Source organism: Oryctolagus cuniculus, chromosome 3, assembly GCF_964237555.1.
Source record: "Oryctolagus cuniculus chromosome 3, mOryCun1.1, whole genome shotgun sequence".
NCBI lineage: Eukaryota > Metazoa > Chordata > Mammalia > Lagomorpha > Leporidae > Oryctolagus > Oryctolagus cuniculus.
In genome coordinates, this window is record NC_091434.1 from 38226944 (window position 1) to 38250665 (window position 23722).

Here is a 23722-nt window from a genome sequence, read left to right on the forward strand (position 1 = left end):
GTTCTCTCACATGGTTGGCAGGGAAACACATACTTAAGCCACCATCTGCTGCCTCCCTGGGTGTACACTGGCAGGAAGCTGGCTTGGAAACAGAGGGGCTGGGACTCAAAAACCAGGCACCCCAGTGTGGACTGCGGGCCTCTGAAGCACACTTAACCACTATGCCAAATGTCCACCCTTGCTGTTATCTTTTAAGCCAGATAATAACAAGGCTTGAAAAAAAAGTGGACTAGTGCTACTTTTTTTTTTTTTTCACTGAAAGCTATTTTGTTTTGGAAAATATGGTTTTCACTTATATTTTTTGAAATGATTAATAAAGGTTATAAAATTTTTCCTATTTTCTAATATGGTAAATATCAGTAGATATAACCCACACATGTCAAAAAAAAGGGATCCTGAGAGCAAAACCTGTGAGGGCTGCCCATCCTGAGGGCCTGCAGTGCTGTTTCTCTCTCCCTGTGTCCTTCCCCTGCTTAATAGGTACCTGTAACTAGCAGAATTTTTCCGAAACCAGTCTTCCCTTTTTCCCGGCTCCCTTTAGTGTACCACTTTTGTCCTGGGCTGAGTCTTCTCCCTAAACTTAATTCCATGTATCTAAGTTGCACTGAGCCTACAGGTGCCAGACAGTTGTTTTATGTTCTTTTTTCCTCTCCCTCAATTATTGACCTCTAGACGTCTCCCGAATATCAGAAACTGCAGGATTCCAGTGCTTGTTACGAGTCTCTTGCTCTCCATCTCGGCAGGAAAAGGAAGGAAGCGGAGTACACACTGGGCTTCTGGAAGACCTTTCCCGGCAAAATGACGGTAAACCGTGCGGGCGGTCGTGGTTGCCCAGCGCTCAGCAGCCCTTTATTTCTGCCGTCGCTCTCTCTGGGCCTCGCTCGTTTATGGTAATAAGGTTTTCCCGGTCCCTTTTCTAAAACGTCCAGGGACTGTAGCGTGGGCACTGCGAATATCGCCGTCTTCCCTCCTCTCTAAGAGTGCTCGCTGGACTTGATTGCTTTCTTCCTCTCGTTTGTTCCTAACTTGAGCTGTGATTTTATGAAGTGTTTGCATCCCATCTACATTTAGATTTAACGCCAAGCTAAGCCCTGGGCAGTAAATTCCCTTACGTGTGATTTCTGGCTATTTCGTCTTCTCCTTGTATGTGACGATAATCTTGATTGTTGTCCTGGGTCATTGTTTTTAATTCTAGGATTCCTTGAGGAAGCCAGAGCGGCGGCTGCTGTGTGAGAGCAGTAACCGAGCCCTGTCTTTGCAGCATGCGGGAAGGTTCTCTGTGAACTGGTTCATCCTCTTTAATGATGCCCTGGTCCACGCCCAGGTAGGCTGGCTTCCTGACCTTAAAGGAAGCCCTGGAAGGGGGAACAGGAGTGCATTACTTGTTAATTATTTCAGACTGTCAGCCCGTGCGATTCTGATGAAGCTGTGCATACAGGAAAGTGTGCATATGCTACAGCTTGCATCTGTGGTGTGGGCTTCGGTTTCCAGCTTATGAATGCACGCAGCATGTGACAGGTCCCTGCAGAGACGTGGCAAGGCCACCGGGTTAGCTTGGCTGTGGGAACCCTGTGATGGAGACGGTAGCAGCCACATGACTTAACCTTCTCTAGGAGGTTGTGCAGCAGAGAGTACAGGGCACACATGGGCTAATGACCTCAGGGGGACACAAGCAGAGACCCCTAGGTCTGCACGGGCTTTCACAGATGTGCCTCTGTGTTCTCCGTTCCAGTTCTCCACGCACCATGTTTTCCCTTTGGCCACACTGTGGGTGGAGCCGCTGTCTGAAGAAGCTGGTGGTGTGTAAGTGTACTCCCTCCCCCCACCCCATCCCTCCTGTTCTCCCTGTTACCCAGCTTGTGTCCTTAAGTAGGAAAAGAGCTCAGGAGAGTGTGGGAAGCTTGCCTCTGCACTCTGCGTAATGAGGCTCACCTCCTAACACAATCCACAGGAAAATGGCCGGTTGGGATGAAGATGACATATCATGGTAGTTTCTAGAACAGCATCTCTCCATTGCTTACATCCTCATTGTTCAGCGTAGAGCAGGGTAATCTGAAATCGTTCCCCTTGCTGTGAGACCTAAAACCAGGCGTGAATGTTTACATTTAATAGGCTACTGCACCTCCTAAATGGGTTGCTTTTCGTGTATGAGGATTGGTGTTATAATGACAGGTTGTCATACCTGGCGTTCATCCTTGTGAATGTTTCAGGAATGGCATAAAGATAACCACACCTGAGGAGCAGTTCACTCTGATTTCATCGACACCCCAGGAAAAGGTTAGTCCTTTGTGGAATTTTCTTTCCCTCTTTGGCTTTGCTCTTTCTGCCCTCTGTAGTCATACAGAAGTGGTTTCTACTGGACTCAAGGTCCACGATTGTATTTGATAAATTTTCATTAAACTAAAACTCTAGATTTTTAAAAAATCATTAGTTTTAAACATTTAACAGTGGCTGCCAGTCAGCAGTAAGTCATGTTTAACGAGAAAAGCAGTGAGGGACGGAAGAATGATTCACGCCGAGGAAAGCTCAGATTGAAAGCCGTGCATGACGAGTCGCTGCTGTGCACTTACTGCTCCTTACTTTCTGCTCCCAGACGAAGTGGCTGCGGGCCATCAGCCAGGCCGTGGACCAGGCTCTGAGGGGGACATCTGATCTGCCACCTTACGGGAGTGGCAGTGGCGTTCAGTGGCAGGAGCCGCCCATTTCACGCAGTGCCAAGTACACGTTCTACAAGGACCCTCGCCTGAAAGATGCCACCTATAATGGGCGCTGGCTTTCAGGGAAGCCTCACGGCAGGTGAAAAGGTTTAAGGTTTCTGCCCGGGGTGAGGACGATGCCCGTTATGGAAAAAGGGTCCGTTGTCCGCGACTTGGGCTGACTTGAGCTGTTCTTTGCTTGTGCACTCCAGAGGCGTTCTGAAGTGGCCCGACGGAAGGATGTATTCTGGCATGTTCAGGAACGGCTTGGAAGATGGGTGAGAAAACTGGGTCAGACGTGAGGGGGCATTCAGGTGTGGTCACCGATCACAGTATTTCCCATTCAGAGTTGCTTTTCAAACAAGCAGTAGACTTTGGTTTTTTATTTATTTATTTTTGTAGAAAAGCATCCATCTAGTGCATTAGGGCTTATAATGCAGATATGTGAGCCTGAGAGACTGGGCGTGTGGGGTGAAGCCTCTGATTCACCCCGAGTGAGTCATTCACCCCGATAGCAGTATGATACCAAAGTCATGTAGCCCTCCGTGTGTTCAAATGGGACTCCCTTTTATTTATTTATTTATTTATTTTAAAGGATTTATTTATTTATTTGAAAGGCAGAGTTATAGGAGGAGGGTGTGTGAGGGAGACAGATATATCAATCAATATTCCATCAGCTGGTTTACTCCTCAAATGGCTGCAATGGCCAGGGCTGGGCCAGGCCGAAGCCAGGGGCTAGGAACTCCATCCGGGATTCTCACGTGTGTGGCAGGGGCTTAAGCACTCTGGCCACCTTTCGCTGCTTTCCCAGTGCTTTGGCAGGTTCTGGATTGGAAGTGGAGCAGCCAGGGCTCACAGTGGAGCTCTTATGGGATGTCGACATTGCAGGCAGCGGCTTTACCCATTACACCGCAGTGCCAACCCCAGGACTGCTTTCTAAAATCCACTTCTCAGGGCTGGCACTGTGGTGCAGTGGATTAAAGCCATGGCCTGCAGTGCCAGCATCCCACATGAGCACTGATTATATTCAGCTCTCTGGTAATGCACCTGGAAAAGCAGTGGAAGATGGCCCAAGTGCTTGGGCCCCTGCACCCACATGGGAAACCTGGAAGTAACTCCTGGCTCCTGGCTTTGGTCTGGCCCAGACCTGACCATTGCAGCCATTTGGGGAGTGAACCAGTGGATGGAAGATCTCTGTCTCTGTCTCTCCCTCCCTCTGTCCGTGTGTGTGTGTGTGTGTGTGTGTGTGTGTGTGTGTCTGTCTCTCTCTCTCTCTCTCTCACTCTGCCTTTCAAATAAATAAATAGATATTTAAAAGTAAAGATAGATAGATAGATAGATAAATAAATAAAATCCGTGTCTCAGTTGGGAGGCCTGAGAGCCTGGGTACTGTCAATGGTGAGGCTGTTGAGACAGTGGTGCTCCATTTACAACAAAAGACAGAGAGAAATTCTCCTTTCAGGAGTTAGTCATGCAGAATTTCTGTGATACGTTAAAGGGGAAATCCTCTGTGTGATAGCCCACTGATGCTCTGATGACATTGGCTTTGTCATAGCTTATCGTGTCTCCTGACACTAAAGATATTCACATGAGAAATTTGTGTTAGGGAAGAAGTTTGTATCTTGTAAAGCTGTAATATATTTTACAACATAAAAAAGCTGTAGACATTGGGTGCGTAATTTTGTGTGCATATGTGATAATGTATGTTTTCTGTGAATTATTTTAATACTTTTTAATGGGTTTTTAGGATGATAAAAGACTTTAGATAATCTGAATTATAGTATTACACAGATAAGGGTGCTGGATACCTGGACTTACCTAAGGTATTGCATCTAATTAGTGACAGAGATAGGCCTGGGACACAGGTCTTCTGTTCTCACTGGACTTGGGATAAACATCTAATCTCTCAGTGTAGTGGGGTTGATGTCCTACGTCGCTAAGACTTGCCAGACAGCTCAGGTAACTGAAAGAGTTTGAACCAAGGCTCTGTCTGCCCATTTCCTGCTGTAGTAGATTTTTCCCTGCCCTCCCTGTTAAACTGCTTACAGATGTTTGTACACAAAAGATGAGTATGTCAGAAATGCATCTTCTGGTGCTTTCTTTTTTGATTGCTGTAGGTATGGGGAATATAGAATCCCACACAAGGCTCTGAACAAAGAAGACCATTATGTGGGCCACTGGAAAGAAGGAAAAATGTGTGGTCAAGGAGTCTACAGGTAATGACATTGGAAAGTGTGTTGGACTGGTCCTTTTTCTTTTTTTAATGTCATTTTAAAATATTTTTAAGCTTTTATTTATTTGAAAAGGCAGACAGAGACAGAGATCTTCCATCTGCTGGTTCACTCCCCAAATGCCTGCAACAACCAGGCCAAAGCCAGGAGACCAGACTTAATTGGGTCTCCCATGTGGGTGTCAGGGTCCCAAGTACATGAGCCATCAGTTTCTGTCTCCCAGCGTGTATTTTCACAGGAGGCTGGAATGGGAATTGGAACTGGGATACAGGCTTCCTAAGAGGTGTCTTTACCACCAGGCCAAACAGCTCCCCCTGGTATTGCCTTTTCAAAGAACCTCTAAACTTAAATATTTATATAGCCAGGATTTTCAGGGGGTGAATTTTATTGCTTTCTAATGGCTGAAACTCTTGTATAAAGTCTTCATTTAAAGACCAACGTGAAAATACTAGGTTATTAAACTTTGTAACATACTTTAAATCATGACTTTCTCTGAGAGTCCTCTCCAGGTCTTGTCTCTAACTTTCTTACTTTTACTAATCAACTCTAATTTGAACAACACTTTCTAATTCTTCCCTCTCATTAAGAACTCATTATTTAGTTTTCACGTAAGGATGAAATATACTTTTTTTGGCCTATGCTAATACAGAATACCACCCATGACAATTTTTAACTTCCTACCCTCAATAATTCAAAAATGAGATTTTTTTTGATGGGTGAAAAATAATTGTATACACAAATAAATAAATATAGCTACCAGTGAGACTGAGTATAGTTTTAGATTTCCTAAATCATGTAGAAGTGAGCACCAGAATTCGACATGCATGTGATCTTTGTCCATTCTTTCCAACCACAGTTATGCCTCTGGTGAAGTGTTTGAAGGCTGTTTTCAAGATAACGTGCGTCATGGGCACGGTCTCCTTCGAAGTGGGAAATTGACTTCCTCCTCTCCTAGTATGTTCATTGGCCAGTGGGTGATGGATAAGAAAGCAGGATATGGTGTCTTTGACGATATCACTAGGTACAGTATTCTGCTTCCAACCTCAGAGTTTTTTGTGACAGAGGATAATGTTCCTAAACCTCTCCAAAAAGTGATAACTGTATGAAGACTGAAAATTTAACTTGACAATATTAAGGAACAAATTTTAATAAGGAACAAAGTTGTTAGACATCATTTTATCTGTTTTCTGTGGAGACAACATTAGATTACTTCTTTAGGAAATCTGGTCATTCAGAACTAACACTGGTATCATTTTCCTCCAAATTCAGCACACACAAAGCCTTAGTGGCTCAGTGAAGGTACCACATCTTGACTATATAAGGAAAATCCTGTAATGCATTCAGTAGAAAATGAGAATGCAAGGTACAGGGGACAGATGTGTTCATGCCAGCAAGCCAGCTAGCAATCCTAGTGAAATTCAAACCAAACCTTGAGGAGGAATCTAGTTTTTGTCTCCAGGTTTAGTTGGACCTGCTCTGCTTTGTACTTAATGTGTACACTTTTCTCCCTCATGTTACGAAGCACCAGCGTTTTCATAATGTGGGATTTTAAAAAAATTGCTGTTATTACTACATTCCATGATTACTAAATTTCATGATTAAACAAGTGGTTTATACTTATTTTGTCTTTTTGGTGGAGATGAGTAATATTTCTCTGAGTTTAAGTAGGTGGAAAATGAGCCTTCTTTCATGATAAGCCCCATTCCTTTCCCTCTTCTGAAGTTAGCAAAATTTTGTGAAAATTTTTAATATATTTTTAATACTGAAAGGTGGAGAAGACAGTGCTCCCATCCACTAGTTTGCTCCCCAAATGCCCAGAGGTAGGAACTCCATCTGGGTCTCCCACACGGGTGGCAGGGACCCAACTTGAACATCACCTGCTGCCTTCCAGGGTTGCCTTAGCAGGAAACAGGAATCAGACTAGAGCTGGAGCTGATGTGGGATGCGGGTGCCCAAGCAGCATCTTAACCTCTGTGCCAAGTGCCCACCCATAGTTTAGGCAACTTCTTGGGTAATAAAGACTTGTACATAGATTTGATTCTGCCTGTTAGATTCCTAGTGAAATTATTTCGAGTTGAATTCTTGGCATTTCAAAAAGCTATGTGTTTTAAAGTTTTTAAGGAAGAGGAGCAACCGGGACTAGAACCCGGGGTGCCGGCGCCGCAGGCGGAGGATTAGCCTAGTGAGCCGTAAAGTTATTAAGGAAATACTTACCCATTTACAGATCTGTGTCAGGTAGTACAGTTTTAATTCCAGGGAGCTCATTACTCTTGCTATCACAGTGCCCCGTGTTTGAAGAGACAGAAGGAACCACTTTAGCTAGAAAGATGGAACCGGTTCCAGCCCAAGGCTGATGCTTCTCCCACGTGGTGCTTGTTCTGTACCCCTCTTAATGCTTGTTATCCCAACTTTTTCTTTTGATTCTATGCAGGGGGGAAAAGTATATGGGAATGTGGCAAGATGATGCCTGTCAAGGGAATGGCGTGGTCGTCACCCAGTTTGGACTATACTATGAAGGCAACTTCCACCTTAATAAAATGTCGGTGAGTGCGGTATCGGCATGTAGTTACTTCGGCCTTTTAAAAGCTCCTATATCCTCGGCCGGCGCCGCGGCTCACTAGGCTAATCCTCTGCTTGTGGCGCCGGCACACCGGGTTCTAGTCCCGGTCGGGGTGCCGGATTCTGTCCCGGTTGCCCCTCTTCCAGGCCAGCTTCTGCTGTGGCCAGGGAGTGCAGTGGAGGATGGCCCAGGTCCTTGGGCCCTGCACCCCATGGGAGACCAGGAGAAGCACCTGGCTCCTGGCTTTGGATCAGCACACTTTGGATCAGCACAGTGCACTGGCCGCAGCAGCCATTGTGGTGTGAACCAATGCAAGGAAGACCTTTCTCTCAGTCTCTCTAACTGTCCACTCTGCCTGTAAAAAAAAAAAAAAAAAAAAAAAAAAGAAGAGCTCCTATATCTCCTATATCCTGAACTCTGAAAATAATATTTTATTAGTGTCTGCCTTCTTCCTCCTTTCCTTTTCTTTTGAGATTATGTATGGCTCTGGGGGTATGGCTGCAGGTACTCTGGCATTATTCTTCATTTTACATGTTCTGATTTGTGTTTTGTTTCTTCCACAGGGAAATGGGGTTTTACTTTCCGAAGATGATACCATCTATGAAGGAGAATTTTCAGACGATTGGACTCTTAGTGGAAAGGTTTGAAAACCAACTTTCTTCTTTCTCTCTCTATTGCATTCCTTTGCTAATGTTTCTTGGCTCTAAAAACGTTTACTTAGATACCATAAAATTCACCATTTGAAAGTGTACATTTCAGCGATTTTTAGTAAATGTGCAGTTTTTTTACATCCATCACCACCCTCCAGTTTTAGACCACAATTAACCACCTGAACAGCTCTCTCCTGCCCACTCAGGGTCACTGCTGTTTGCACCTCCAGGCCGAGCTCGCACTAGTGGACTACTTCACTGTCCCCAGATTTGCCTTTTCTGAACCTTTCCTGTGAACAGTCATCCATGTGGCCGGTGGCACCCAGCCCCTTTACTTCAGGGGGACCTTGCTCCTCCTCTGTTTTCTGAAAGACTTCATGAAGCCTCAATAACGTTTTTATTTGAATGTTTGAGGGAATTCAGCAAGCCCCGAGCATTACTTTGTGAGATTTTAAATTTCCTCTTCTTATTCGGATTTTCCCTCTCTTCTGGAAGCCGTTTTGGTAATCTGTGTCTTCCTAAGAATTCTTCTGTATTTTAAGTTACATAATTTGTTGGGATAAAATTGTTTTCTTAGTATTCATTCTCCCCTAGTCTGTTATTGCTACCATAAGAAAATACCGCAGCTGGGAAATTTATTTCTGCACAGTTCTGTAAGCTTGAAGTCCAAGATCGAGGCACCAGTATCCATGGTCTTGATCATTTGTGACTGATTGCTTCCCCCAAGGTCCCACTTCTTACTCCCACCACAGTAGGGATTATGTCAGCAGGGACGTGGAAGGGGATATGCGTTCAAGTCATAGCACCTTCTAACCTTTCTAGGAGCAGTACCCTAGTGCACTCCTTACTTTGTGAATGCGTATCTTCTCTTTACAATTTTTTTTTGATCTGTCTAGTTGAAAGTTTGTCCATTTTGTATATCTTTTCAAAGAAACAACTTTTGGGCTCATTGATTTTTTTCCTCTATGTTTTTGTTTTCTGTCTTACTGACTTCTGCTGTAAGCTTATTATCCCTTCCTCCTTCTTGGTTTGGATTTCATTTGTTCCCCTTTCTCTAACTTCATAAGCAGAATGTTAAGTTACCAATGTGAAATATTTCTGTTTCCCCAGGTAGCTGTTAAGAGCTTTACATTTCCCTCTGAGTACTGCATTAGCATCACCCTATACACGTTGATCTGATGCATGTTTGTTTCATCTGTCTCACAATATTTTCTGATTTTTCCGGTGATTTTTCTTTTATTCATGAATTTTTTTTTAAAGATTTATTTATTTACTTGAAAGTCAGATTTACACAGAGAGAGAAGAAAGGCAGAGAGAGAGAGAGGTCTTCCATTCGCTGGTTCACTCCCCAACTGGCTGCAACAGCTGGAGCTTTGCCGAGCTGAAGCCAGGAGCCAGGAGCTTCTTCCGGATCTCCCATGTGGGTGCAGGGGCCCAAGGACTTGGGCCTTCTTATGCTGCTTTCCCAGGCCATAGCAAGGAGCTGGATTGGAAGTGGAGCAGCCAGGACTCAAACATGCACCCATATGGGATGCCGGCACTGCAGGCCACGGCTTTAACCCACTGCGCCATAATACCGGCCCCATGACTTGTTTTTATACACTATTTTGGGGGCATGTGTGTATGCGTGTTTTTTTTGTTTTTGTTTTTTTTTTGTTTTTTTAAGATTTGGATACTGGTAAATAGCAAGTTAAAAAGGTGAACATTAACAGTGTAGTGCATTTTCTCTTGACTTTTAATTTGAAAAATACTTCTGCATCCATGTTTTTTATCTCTAACTTTACCCAGGGAACACTGACGATGCCAAATGGAGATTACATTGAAGGTTATTTTAATGGAGAATGGGGATCTGGGATTAAAATCACCGGAACCTACTTCAAACCCAGCCTATATGAGAGTGATAAAGACAGACCCCCAGTTTTGTGAGTAACTGGTATTAATTCTGGATTAATTATTGGATGTTTGGGTTGTGTTGCTTTTAGCAAAGCTAGTTAATATTTTAAAAGCAAAGTTAAGTTTGTCAAGTTTTTTTGCTTTTTTAAACAAGGTATAACCTCCTTGAATTGTTAGCTGACACTGCTGTGGGTAGCTAAGTCTATCGTCATGCTTAGGTTAGAAATCTCAGAGCGCATATGTTTGAAATAAACGTGCCCTGTGTGAGAGCAGCCCTGCTAAAGGTGCAGGTGCCCAAGCCCACTGAACAGCATTCTTCAGTGGGCTCTCTGCAGACCTGGTTTTGAAAAGTAAAGATGAAGCCGAGGTAGCCGAGCATACCGAGTGCAGTTGTCCGGTCTGCATAACTGGGAGCAAAAGACAAAGGCGAAGTGTGTTAATGCCCGCCCCAGTTTTGGCACGTGTCTGTTTTCCTTTTCAGACAGCAGTTCTAGCTCTGTCTTTATATTTTGGTGGCATCTCAGATTCTGTGTTCTGAGAGGGCTTGATATATGTTCTGTACCATGTTTATTCTTATTTTTAGAACCTCATAGGTAATACATTTCACAGTGTATGTGCAACGTACAGAAAGTCCTTGCTTTACCAGCAGTCAATTTTACAAAATGAATTCTGTGGAAATGTAGGAGGCAGAGGAGTCAATTCTGATGTGCTTCAGACTTAAAACAATCCAGTACCTTTTAGTGTCTAATAAACGTGAATTAGCTAAGAACCATTCCTGTCAAATTTGCATTTAGTGTTTTAAAAAAAGAAGCACTATCAGTCTAGGCAGTTCTGGTCATGGAAACATTTTCAGTTGTATGTTAGAAAGTTTCTGTTCTTCAGAATGATTTTGCCCAAAAGATGTGATTAGTAAAAAGTGAAATGACTTTATTAGCAGGAAGCTGGGAACGCTGGCAGTGCAGGCTGATGAGAAGTGGAAAGCGGTGTTTGATGAATGTTGGCACCAGCTGGGCTGTGAGAGTCCTGGTCAAGGGGAAGTTTGGAAAGCGTGGGACAATATTGCTGTGGCCTTGACCACCAGTCGGCGTCAGCACAGGGACAGGTGAGTGAAGGCCTGCCCGGCCCCGAGCATGTTAGGGAGATGAACCTGAAAATCAGGAAATAGTTAAGGCTCACTACATTTCATTTTAAAATATGATTTAATGGAGAACTCAGTGCTGCTCTTCTGCTTCTGGGCAAGATGGAATAAGCGCACCTGCTTTGTCTTCTGTTGAACTCAACTATTAAAAATGAACAGAGGGGCCAGCACCATGGTGTAGGCTAAGCCTCCGCCTGCAGTGCCGGCATCCCATAGGGGTGCTGGTTTGTGTCCTGGCTGTTCCTCTTCCGATCCAGCTCTCTGCTTTGGCCTAGCAAAACAGTGGAAGATGGCCCAAGCCTTTGGGCCCCTGCACCCATGTGGGAGACCCAGAAGAAGCTCCTGGCTTCGGATCAGCCCAACTCTGGCTGTTGCAGCCATTTGGGGAGTGAACCAGCAGATGGAAGACCTCTCTCTCTCTCTGTCCTTTTCTTTGTCTCTAACTCTACCTCTCAAATAAATAAATAAAATCTTGGGGGGAAAAAAAACTGAACAGAACACAGGAGCAGCTATTTGTGAACTCTGAAAATTTTGAATAGGTTGACGAAGAACATCTGAATGCAAATACCACCAAGCCAGCGATGAGTTTCCTGGCTTTTTCTGATTCTGACTCAAAGAGTGCGACAAGGACTCCTAAAACTGAGAGTTGAGAATATCCATTTGATTTTCCTTCCCTACTTTGCCCCCGTTCCCTTATGCCCCAGCCTCCAGTGACTTCTGTGATGGTGGTGGCTAGGGCAACCATGAACAGGTAGCTTGCAGGAGCCAAAACTTTAAGGGAGTGGAAACTTTTTCCCCTTTGCTGTATCCTGAGGCCCAAGAGGCTGGGCCACTACTTTATTGGCCTTTCTGTATTCTACTTGCTGGCCCTAGACATGGGTGGTTTCTGTCCAACAGATCTAAAAGAGCAGTTGCAAGAACTAGAAAATACCTGGAAGGTAATAGAGACAGAGGAGCTCTGGGAAGCAATCCCTTGCACTTACCAACTCCTGGCCTCACCCCAGACCCACATAGACTAGGATTAAATTCTAATTAGTCTACCAAAGACTTTGAGAACTGAGCTAACTGGTTGACCTGCACTCAGGTCGCAGACGGACCATTGTCATACACTTATGAACAGACCTAAATAAGGCTGCAGAGGCTTTGAGAAGTGAGCTGACGGTGGAACCACAGCTCACAGAAGACTGAAACGAAAACATCAGCTGTCTTCAGAGGCTTCCAAGATCACTTACACATTCAGTGATTCACCAGAAGGACTCTACAACTCAACAGAGCTGATCTCCCAAGGAAAGTTAACGGCAACACGGAAAGGCACAGAGCCAGGTCCTAAGGGCAGGAGACATGCAGAGTCTGGAGGTTTCTGTGCGTGAAGCTTCCCTTGTTCTTTCCATTCTGTGGGGCATCACCAAGAGCACAGTCTCCTCCCAGCACTAAAAATGCAGCCACACATGTGCAGTGTTTCTCTCCAGGAAAGCCCATTAAAACTCAGTGCCCAAGATTTTTATTGGAGGCTGATTATGTAGGCTCCCTGTGCCTGGCAGTTAGCAAACTTCCATAGTTCTGGAATGAGCATTTAGCCTAGCAGCTGACTTGGGATGCCTGTGCCTGTGTCCCAGGTTGTTGTCGCTGGGTTTGATTCCTGGTCCTGGCTCATGACTCCAGCTTCCTGCTAATGTGCACCCTGAGAGGCAGCAGTGATGGCTCAAGTATTCAGGTTCCTGCCACCATGTGAGAAACCCAGACTGAGTTCCTGAGTCACAGCTTCACCCGCTAACCAGCCCCCTCCTTGCTGTGCAGGTCTTCAGGGCAATGAACCAGCAGATGGGAGTTCTCTTTCTATTTCCCTGTCTCTCAGATGAGTAAATAAAATTTTAAAAGTCCACAATCCCAGAAGGAAAGCAGATGTTGACCATAAATCACATTACTAATACCATCTATGAGCAACACGACACCCTTATCAGTTAGGGGATGTTTCCTATCAGTGTAGGGAACTTACAGCAAGCTTAGTTCCCAGGCACCAACCAAGGGTCAGTCTTCAAAGTAGGGCCTTCTAAAGATAACAGTTTAAACCTGCTGTGTTTACTCTTTTATGCAAGTCACCATTCTTATAGGATATAAACAGAACTGAAAGTCTCATAACATAATGCTAAATATGTTTAGCATATCAATGAAAATTACTCAGCAAACAAAAAACCTTGAAAAAACTCCTTTGGTGGAAGACAATCAACAGACATCAATGATGAGATGATGGAGATGTTGGAGTTGGCTCAAAATGCTCAGATGAGCAATTTCAAGCACCCTTGAAACAGATATTAAACCAACAGGATCAGCAGAGAACTAGAAAATTTAAGGAAGAACCAAATTGAAATGTTAGTTAAAAATACGATAACCAAAATAACTCTGTGAACTCAGTAGCAGATAGAGCTACCAATGGAAAGTCAGTGAACTTGAAAATATGTCAGTAGAAATTATCCAGTCTGAACAACAGAAAGGAAAAGCATGGGGAAAAAAAGCAAACAGGGTCTCGAGGACTTGTGGGTCTCTGTGTTCTTAGAATTCCAGAAAAAGGAGAAAGTATATGGGATCGAACATTTTTTGAAGAAATAATGGTTGAAAACACCTCAAGTTCTTTTTTTTCTTTCTTTAAGATTTATTTATTTTATTTGACAGTCAGATTTACAGAGAGAAGGAGAGGCAGAGAGAGAAGTCTTCCATCCACTGGTTCACTCCCCTAATGACCACAATGGCCAGAGCTGAACCAATCCAGAGCCAGGAGCTTCTTCTGGGTCTCCCATGTGGGTGCAGGGGCCCAAGGACTTGGGCCATCTTCTACTGCTTTCCCAGGCCATAGCAGACAGCTGGATTGGAAGTGGAGCAGCCAGGACTTGAACCAGTGCCTGTTTGGGATGCTGGCACGTAGGCGGTGGTTTTACCCGCTGTGCCACAGCGCTGGCCCCAACACCTCAAGTTTATTAAAGGATATGAACCTATAGTTTTAAGAAGCTGAGCAAACCCCATCCTGGAAAAAATTAAAGCTATTCATGAACAGATGCATCACATTCAAATTCAGAGATAAAGATCTCGAAAGCAGCTAAAGAAAAATGATGCATTGCACAGAGGGAAAGAGTTATTCAAGCCACCGTATGTTTCTCACCAGAAACCTTGGAGGCCAGGAGGAAGTGGCACAGCAGTTTCAAAATGCTGAAAGAAAAGTTACAGGTGTACCTTTTTCTTCTTCTTTTTGTCTTTCTTTCCTTGGTTTCTCCTTTCTTCTTCCTCTACTTTTTTCTCATCTGCCTGCCTTCAGGTTGCCCTGTTTAACTGCCAGCATCACTTAGCATTTGTACCTAAGGACCTTACAGCAAAACCTCTTAACAAACTTTTAAGTGTAATTCTAGGTAATGGTTTATTTGAGCTATTCCTTTATTGTTAAAAGATCAAAGAGCTTACTTTGTTGATCATACGTGTAACTGCATTCACTTGGCTTTTGAAATCGGTTTTATGCTGATTTTCTTTACACATGTCAGTAATACTTAGGAATTAAAAAAATAAAACTCAGCAGTTATGCATTTATTCAGACTGTAAATTTTTGTTCTAAATGATTAAATGTTCTAGTTTTCTAAATGTTACCAAAGTCTTTGAATAAATTCTTAATTTTAAAATAATTTTAATATACTAAAGCATAATACAGTTACATAGAAATTAAATGGTAGAGATTGAAAAATATTTTAGGAGCTTTAAATACCTCACAGTCAAATGTAACAAATAATTGTTATTCTAGCCTAGAGAGATTAGTCTAGTTTCCATCTAATTGAATATATCAAAATTAATATTTCAGGTAAACCAAATATCTGCTAATTTCTATTGCTCTGTGTGTGTGTGTGTGTGTGTGTTTTAAGAAATTAGATACAGAGGCCAGCACTGCGGCTCACTAGGCTAATCCTCCGCCTGTGGTGCCGGCACACCCGTTTCTAGTCCTGGTTGGGGCACCGGATTCTGTAAGAGAACATCTTGGCCGGTGCCCTGACTCACTAGGCTAATCCTCTGCCTGCAGTGCCGGCACCCTGGGTTCTAGTCCCAGTTGGGGCGCTGGGTTCTGTCCCAGTTGTTCCTCTTCCAGTCCAGCTCTCTGCTGTGGCCCGGGAAGGCAGTGGAGGATGGCTCAAGTGCTTGGGCCCTGCACCCACATGGGAGACCAGGAGGAAGCACCTGGCTCCTGGCTTCGGATCTGCGCAACGCTGGCTGTAGCGGCCATTTGGGGGGTGAACCAATGGTAGGAAGACCTTTCTCTCTGTCTGTCTGTCTCTCTCTCTCTCACTGTCTAACTCTGCCTGTCAAAAAAAAAAAGAAATTAGATACAAAAAGAAGTGCCCCCCCCATCTGTGATATACAGTAATCGCTTACTGTGTTTCATTCATGAAGTACATGATTGTCACCTTCTACTCTTTCCATCCATGGATGAAGTAGAATCTCCCAGATCCAGTTAAAGCAGTGGGCTGGTTGTGTGTGGTGCCGATGGGCAGTCCTCTCAATACAGCCCGTCAGTGGAGAGCTCATCACTTTAGCCCTTGGTGAACTTGTTAGGTGTTTCTGAGAAGTGAGGATGAATGGACCTTTATTTTCTTTTGAAACCTAAAATACAGTGATCATGGTTGTGCATTTAAGCTTCTGGTTGGCTGTCGTGTAGAGGTAGAGTGCTGTTACCTGGTGCTCGTGTGGCTCCCTCTCACTAGTAGGTGTTGTTTCTTAGCCTCTGTCCAAGGCGTCACTCTACCTCTGATGCGCTTCCCTTGCTGCCTGTCGGGGAGTCCTCGTCATCTCCCTGCTTCGTGAGCTCCTCTTCATTTCTTCCCTGCCCTTTGGTTTGTCCCCCTTGTCCCCTACCTGTCGTGACATGGAGAGGTCTGTCAGTTTTCTCCTCAAGCTACTGTCATAGCACTTCCTAGCACTGTGTTTAGATTGGGGCAAAACCTTCGTTAATTCATTGTTGTCGGTACAAAGTCCTCTTCGGTGCTGTTTGGAATGAATGTTATGTACACTGGGTGCCTCACAGCAAGTCTGTTCGCGTTTTTGAGCGTGTTTGGGGCCACACTGTGCTGGCTGCTGCACTCCATCCTTAGTGGGTGACTGCGGTTCAGGTGCATGTCTGTACTTACCTTGCTTTCTTGATGGGAAATCCATCTTAGGCTTCCTTTCCGTTTTTGTAGCCCGGAAATACTAAGTCGTTCACAGACTCAGACACTAGAGAGTTTGGAATTCATTCCACAGCATGTTGGTGCCTTCTCTGTGGAGAAATATGACGACATCAAGAAATACTTAATAAAGGTAAGCCGGAGTTAAAGTTACATTGGTCATGTGATGCAACTGTCACAGTAAATCACTCAAGTCTACTTGGAGCTTAATGTTCCCGTCATCCTAGTCTGTCTCTAATTTCTTTCTTGCTTTCTTTTTTCTTTTTTCTAATTCTCTGACCACCAAGATCACAGTTCTGCATGAAGATTGTCCCATTGTTAGGACAGAACTTTGGAAATTTCACAGTATCAAGGGTTTTTTTTTTTTTGAGAATTAAGATTAGAGTTTAAAATGGCTCCTTGTTAGGAACATCAGCAGACTAGAGGAGGTATAATTAAACCATGCTGCCTTGCCCCTTGAAAATGCTCTTCCTCAGCCCTGTAAGCTGAGCCATGCTTTGGGGGTGCAGAAAGGGTGTGATGAGAAGCCGTGGGGACTGGAGTTTAACCCACAGCAAGATCCATAGGGGTTTCGTGAAGTTTGACGTCTGTGATAATCTTTCCTTGAGTGGCAGCTCACAGCAGCACTTCTGCAGCTGTTTTCCTGAGATGTTAAAGGAATTCTTTGATTTGGAAAATTAGGAACTCTAACTTCACATGATTCGGGTAGACTTGGTACTTTCAGAAAAGTTAAAGCACTGCATTTGAATTTGTCTGATCGAAAAACTTGACTCCCGACATTTTGAAAAACGTGTGCTGTTCATGAGCTCATCAGTCCCCAATTGCTGAGCTGTTTCTGCTGCTGGTGCACAGACTGATGGCAGTGCCTCTCCCTGCTCAGGCCTGCGACACTCCCCTGCACCCCCTGGGCAGGCTCGTGGAGACCCTGGTGGCAGTGTACAGAATGACCTATGTGGGCGTGGGAGCCAACCGCCGGCTACTACAAGAGGCCGTGAAGGAGATTAAGTCCTACCTGAAGCGAATTTTCCAGCTGGTGAGGTAAGATGTCTTCTGTGTCTAGCAGCTGTGGGCTACTGGTCCATGCTAATGCTCGGCTGTCTTCACTCTGAACTTAGAGAGTACAACTCCGTGAGCAATTCTGAGAGCTCCCCTTTATCGCAGAAGTTGTTCATCCAGAAAATGATTTCATGCCACAGGTCCTCAAATACATTAATAATGAAAATATTCTTAATTTATGTGATGCCCCAAGCTTAAAAAAAAAAGATGAGACTTAGCCCTTGTTACCTCTTTCCTTCTATATGTTTCTTACTCATTAAATGTAACAGAGGTTAAAATGTTTGTTCAATCCTAGTTTTGGTATGAAACATAATTGTATTCTTATTTGGATTTAATCTCCAGGCAAAATTGTATCTCTAAAACCTAACCCCAGGGTGTATAAAGTTCTATATATTGGGTTGTGCTGAGTGTTTATGTCCTGTCCTTTGACAACAGTATCATGCATACTTATTCAACTGGGATTTATTGAGTGCTGTTATGTTAGTCACTATTCAAGGTTCTGGAAGGATTTATCCACTAACAAAGCTGCCACCACCCCTACCTGCCCCCCACCCCCCCCAAAAAAAAAAAAGAAAAAACCAAGCAAGTAATCTGAGGGACAGGGTAAACAAATCAAGTGTGTGCTAGATGGTGACGGGTGCAAGAGGATGGAGCTGGGGAAGATGCTGCTGTTCTAAATAGAAGGTCAGGGAAGCCAGACCAATACGCGGGCATTTGAGCAGAGACCTGGAAGAAGGCAATTAAATGAGCCAGTGCCCATCTTCGGGAGGAGACGGCTCCAGGTGGCGAGCACATTGGAGCTTGTGTGACACAGGATCTCTTCACTGGATTTAAGCCAACAAGTAGATGCTTGTATTCAGCTAGTAATACAAAAGTTTAATAACTTTGTCCCGGAAGATTCCTTAGATTTTTAATTTCAAAACTGATAAAAAAACATTAGGAAGTGTTTGGGGTTTCAAGGGAGCAATGGAAAGATCACCTGGCTGGGGTGTTTCAGCTCTGACTTTAGCTAGCTGCGTATAATGAAAATGAGTTTCCTAGCCTTTTTTAGTTATCCCAACTATTAGGACAGAGGGAATATCTGGTATAAGCCTACAAAAATAGAGAAGATACAAGCCACCTTTAAAGGGTCAAGATTAAAGTCTGTAAAAATAGGCTTATTTATAATATAGCATACAAGCATACACGAAACCAGAGATAAAATCTAGGGTAAAGATCCAAATCTAAGGGGAAAGAAATTCTCAACACTTTAGCTACTTGGGCATTTAAAGAATTAATTGTGAAACTTTGATCTTTTTGAAAATTTAAAATTTTACTTTGAATATTCTACAATTTACTTAACCATTTTATCTTAATGTTGGGCATTTAAATAGGTTCCACTGGTCTTTGCTTATATTCTGAGAGTAATGGTTTGTGCTCAGAGGCAATAGAGACTGACCTTGGGTGAGACTTTCCAGTAAGAAACACATATGGATAGAGAGCAGAAGTCTCCATTCCTAGTAAGTTGACAGAAAGACCACAACACCTGAAGATTCTTATGTGGTATTACCCGTTAGCTGCACTGTTAATTTTATCCTGTAAGAAACGTCAGTGAAGAATCTCAGGGATTAAAATACTGCGTTGATAGCAAAGTTCCCTTGCACTGGTCCTTAAATGAGCTAGCTAACGGACATGAGTTTTATTCTCAGTTCCGCCACTCTGGAGGTGTGATGGTCCCATTCCATTTTTCCATGATTCCTTAGGTTCCTATTCCCTGAGCTTCCTGAAGAGGGCAGCACAATTCCTCTCTCCGCTCCCCTGCCTACCGAAAGGAAATCCTTTTGCACTGGGCAATCAGATTCCAGATCTGAGTCACCGGAACCAGGGTAAGCGGAGTGGAGATGGAGAAGGAAGGGGGTGAGGACTGGGGAATCTCATCCCGAGAGGCCCACGGGTGAGTTGTTTTCTCTAGCTCTAGTGAGCTCATTCCCGAAAGGGCGCAGTGGAGCGGGGGATCTGTGTTAGCTGTGCCGCAGGACAGCAGCAGGTGAGCAGAGGGCACAATGTGGGCCAGAAACGCCTCAAGGAAGTGGGCGTAACGGGGGGCTGGGTCAGTGAGGTCCGAATGCGTGAGCAGAATTCACGGTTGGTTGAAGAGAAAACCCCAGTGCCGTGGTAAACCTCCTCGGTGCGGAGAGAAGAACTCCCCATGTCTCCCCCTGACCCTGAGAACCCGAGGCGCCATTTGTGATTCCGAGATGAGCTCTGACGCGAATGGTCCTCCCCTCCCACGCCCGTGTGTTGCAGGTACGTGGTCACGAGTTCTGGGTTAGTGCTGCCCGTGCTGCTGCCTCGGCTCTACCCGCCGCTCTTCATGCTCTACGCTCTGGACAACGACCGCGAGGAAGACGTGTACTGGGAGTGTGTCCTGCGACTGAATAAGCAGCCCGACCTGGCGCTGCTGGGCTTCCTCGGGGTGCAGAGGTGAGCACGGGCGTCCTAAGAGGGGGCACTGTGGACCTGCCCCGCACTTCTCTTCTTACTTAGGAGAGGGTGATGCTTCCTAATCTGGATGTCTGAGACTACTTGGAGGTTAGGATGAAACCTGCTCCTTCTTCGGAATGCGTGATTCATGTTTACATATGAATTCAGCATGAGTCACATCACCTGTGGCTTTATGTTTGTTTAAAGCAAACAATGTACGCACTCTTTGGTATTCTTCCTCCTTCTCTTGCCTTCATCTCATCTGTAACTTTTAATTAAAGCTCTTTGAAGTACTCTTTTTATTGTAAGACACTATTTCTTGTTACTCCAGAGCGGGGGTGGGCAACAGCCAGCCCGTGAGCTGTAGGAAGCCCATGAAGGCATTTGGCCTGGCCCTGCCAAGGCACCCGCAGGTGGGACTCAAAATTCAGTACATCCACCGCAGGCTTATTTTATCATTATTAATACCCGAATGGCCTTTGGCAGGAGCAATGCCTTGCCCCTCCCCCTCCCCGCCAATGCTGATCGATTGTGCTTTGTTTCTAGTGTGTTGATAAAGCTGACCCTCCCCTCAACCAGTAATTACACGTTTGTGCTGTCAGAACAAAGTAAAGAAGCCTTAGCTGGAAGGGGCATTTTTCAGTGAAACAACTTAGTGAGATAAAACTCCTGGATGGATTTTGGGCAGTGTTCGCTAACCCTTGTGGTGTAGATGTATTGGAGTGTAGAATGAGAAACCCTTTAGGAATATGACAGAAACTCTTAAATTGTGTCTGGAATATCTATTAAAACTTCACCTCTCTGTGGAGCACTGATTCTTAATGGGGCCAGGGCAGCCAGTGCGGCTGTCAGTTGTTTTTGTGGGCATTCATCTACCATCAGTCACAACCTACAGTAATATTTATGGATTCCATTGTAGGAAATTTTGGCCAGTGACCTTGTCGATCCTTGGAGAGAGTAAAAAGGTACAGTAGTGATTACTTTCCTCAGCAAATGTACTTTTCTTTGGTGCGAAAGATTCGAGATGGCAAAAGTTCGTGTTTTATTTGGGTAGAACGCACCGCACTGTGCTGGTGTCGGTTGCTCTGCCACTGACACCATGGATTTTACTGTTGTTGCAAAAGACAGCTGTCTTCATTGACCCCCACGGGTTCCCTTTCTGCAGGTTTTACCAACCACAAAAGATGCTTGTTTTGCGTCAGCAGTGGAATGTCTGCAGCAGATCAGGTAATCCCCGATTTGTTGAAAAATCACCCAAATCAAAGTGGGGGTTAATCTATTAAGATATTAATAAGCTCTCAGCTTTACCTAAGCGCCAGAGGGTGTCAAGTGCAGCCTGCAGGTCGGAGGGGCTCCCAGGAGGCATCTGGGTGGTCTTTCCGGCAGGCAGCCCTTCCCTTGTATTCTCCTTTCCCTTTGTAAAGATTGGTTTGTTTGAAAGGCAGAGTGACAGCAGCAGAAACAGATCTTCCATCTGCTGGTTCAGTCCCAAGATGGTTGCTACTGCCAGGGCTGAGCCGGGCCAAAAGTCAGGAGCCTGTGACTCCATCCGGGCCTCCCACAGCGGTGCAGGGGTCCATGTGCTCAAGTCATCATCCAGCGCCTTCCCAGGCGCATTAGCAGGGAGCTGGGTTGGAAGCTGGACAGGGGGGACGGGAACCAGCACTGCAATTTGGGGTGCCCGCGTGGCAGTGGAACTGGCTGTGCCACAGCGCTGGCCTCCGTTTCCATCTTCAGAGGGCCAGGGAGCCCATCCAGGCACTTCATCCGTATAATCCAGTCTTTAGCCAGACGGGAATTACACAGACATGTCCCTCAGAAAATAGCACGTGCTGGGAGAATGAGGTTCTGCCTGGATCCAGAAGCTGACGTGTGACGTGTGCCTCCTTCCCTTCCCTGTGAACTGCGACGGGTGTGGGCGCAGGTGCGGGCACTCCTGGGTCACAGAGGCCATCCCCCACCTCCCACCCCCACTGCCCGCGTGCCTGCGGTCTCCACTGTCAGGCCCATGAGCCCCAGGCAGGGACGTTGTCAGCAGTGATCGAGAAGTGGCTTGAGACAATCACAGGAGCCCTTTCTCATCTTTCTCATTTATGTTCGAACGGCAGCACGACATTCACCCCATCAGACAAACTGAAGGTCATACAGCAGACCTTCGAAGAGATCTCGCAGAGCGTCCTGGCCTCGCTCCAGGAGGACTTCCTGTGGTCCATGGACGACTTGTTCCCTGTTTTCCTGTACGTGGTGCTGCGGGCCAGGTGAGCGCCTTCCTGATGCCCCTTAGTGGGCGGTCGTGTCAGCGGGTCTGCTCTGCCTCCTCTGAGCTGACGAGGGGAGTCCTCTCCCACGAGAAAAAGTCCGCTCCTCTGATCCCCTTCCAGCGCGGCGCCGCCCCGCCCCGTTGAGCCGTTCGGCCTTCTCCCAGCAGAGGAGAGGAGGAGGGTGGACATGTGAGCGTCTCCTTTTCTTTCGGGCAGGATCAGGAACCTGGGCTCTGAGGTGCACCTCATCGAGGACCTCATGGACCCGTACCTTCAGCACGGGGAGCAGGGCATCATGTTCACCACCCTGAAGGTGAGTGTGGCCAGGGTTCCCGGTGGCGTCGAAGTCCGCCCGCCCTCGGCCTCGGCGGCGCCTGTCACGAACCCCTTTGGTCCTCGGGCAGGATATCCGGGCAGACATTCTTACACGCCTTTAGGGCTCCCGCGGGTGGGAGTTTAAACAGGGGTGGGGAAGCTTTGTTCTGCCAAGGGCCGTGTGCATATTTATAACATGACAGGGGCCACACGATGTGAGCAACCTAAAAACCAGCCTGTTGTAGGTGAGCTCACTATCAAGTCCCTTCTGTGGTTGCCTTGGCGAGGCCAGACCAGATGATTCCGTGGTCTTACGTGGCCCGCGGGCTGGACATTCCCCACCCCGGTTTAAAACATGCTGAGAAAGTAGGTTAAGTCAGTTGCGCTTCAGAACACTAAAGCAAGCTCTTCTTCCTGTCAGTTGATCTTTCGGTTTGTTACAAAGGCTTACGCTTACGTCAGTGATTATAACTCTAGAAAGGATTCTTAGCGTCCAGAAAGTTCTCAGCAGTAGTTATTAGAAATAAGGTAAAACCATCAGGCAGTTTGTAAGTAACAGATTCGAGATCTGTCTTCTTTCTGTTGTCCGGTGTGTACTGTGAAAGGTTACAGACAAGGTCCTCTATCCGGGTGCCCTCTAGGGGTTCTTAGGAGTCGCTTCCATTTTCTTCCTCAGAAGAGCAACTCAGAGGGAGACTAGGCTCTGCCACTTAGTAGAGTGTTGTAGAACTACAATAGTTAAGGTAACAAAGTATGTTACTATCATAGGAACAGATATCCGAAAGAAAAGGATCAGCCCATTATAGACAGTATTATAATAAAAATTTCACATAAAAACAGAAACATCAAAATAGAAGAGAGGACTTATGTTTTGATTGTTTGTTTTTAAAGATTCATTTATTTGAAAGGGTTGCAGAGAGAGACAGATAGAGATCTTCCATCTGCTGGTTCACTCTCCACTCTCCACATGGCCACAACAGCCAGGGCTGGGCCAGGTCAAAGCCAGGAGCTTCATCCAGGCCTCCCACATGGGTGCAAGGGCCCAAGCACTTGGGCCATCTTGTGCTGCTTTCCCAGGCGCATTAGCAGGGAACTGGACTGGAAGTGGAGCAGCAGGGACTCAAACTGGTGCCCATATGGGATGCCAGCGCTGCAGACAGCAGCTTTGCCCACTACACCACAAAACCGGCCCCAAGAGAGGACTTATTAATACATGGTGAAGCAAACTATTGTATACTGCATTATCACTTTTGGAGGAAGGATGTGG

The 23722-nt window shown here is 45.4% G+C and overlaps 1 protein-coding gene across 9 annotated transcripts in view; it reads left to right on the forward strand.

Annotated features, from left to right (window-relative positions):
- Positions 1-23722, forward strand: part of ALS2 (alsin Rho guanine nucleotide exchange factor ALS2) — a 73883-nt gene that overhangs the window by 48570 nt on the left and 1591 nt on the right. For 5 of the 9 annotated variants that reach the window (XM_008258976.4, XM_051849283.2, XM_051849282.2 and 2 more), the window contains 20 exons: positions 673-804; positions 1196-1324; positions 1733-1803; positions 2211-2277; positions 2594-2796; positions 2909-2974; positions 4814-4912; positions 5784-5948; positions 7359-7470; positions 8051-8128; positions 9926-10059; positions 10965-11132; positions 16376-16493; positions 17241-17398; positions 19159-19281; positions 19703-19879; positions 20799-20844; positions 21045-21106; positions 21988-22137; positions 22357-22453. In XM_008258976.4, coding sequence (XP_008257198.2) covers positions 673-804; positions 1196-1324; positions 1733-1803; positions 2211-2277; positions 2594-2796; positions 2909-2974; positions 4814-4912; positions 5784-5948; positions 7359-7470; positions 8051-8128; positions 9926-10059; positions 10965-11132; positions 16376-16493; positions 17241-17398; positions 19159-19281; positions 19703-19879; positions 20799-20844; positions 21045-21106; positions 21988-22137; positions 22357-22453 — 2355 coding nt within the window. Of the gene's footprint in view, positions 1-672; positions 805-1195; positions 1325-1732; positions 1804-2210; positions 2278-2593; positions 2797-2908; positions 2975-4813; positions 4913-5783; positions 5949-7358; positions 7471-8050; positions 8129-9925; positions 10060-10964; positions 11133-16375; positions 16494-17240; positions 17399-19158; positions 19350-19702; positions 19880-20798; positions 20845-21044; positions 21107-21987; positions 22138-22356; positions 22454-23722 lie in introns of those variants that run through there. The other 4 variants (XR_011387160.1, XR_007920608.2, XM_008258979.4 and 1 more) reach the window with 3 other exon arrangements.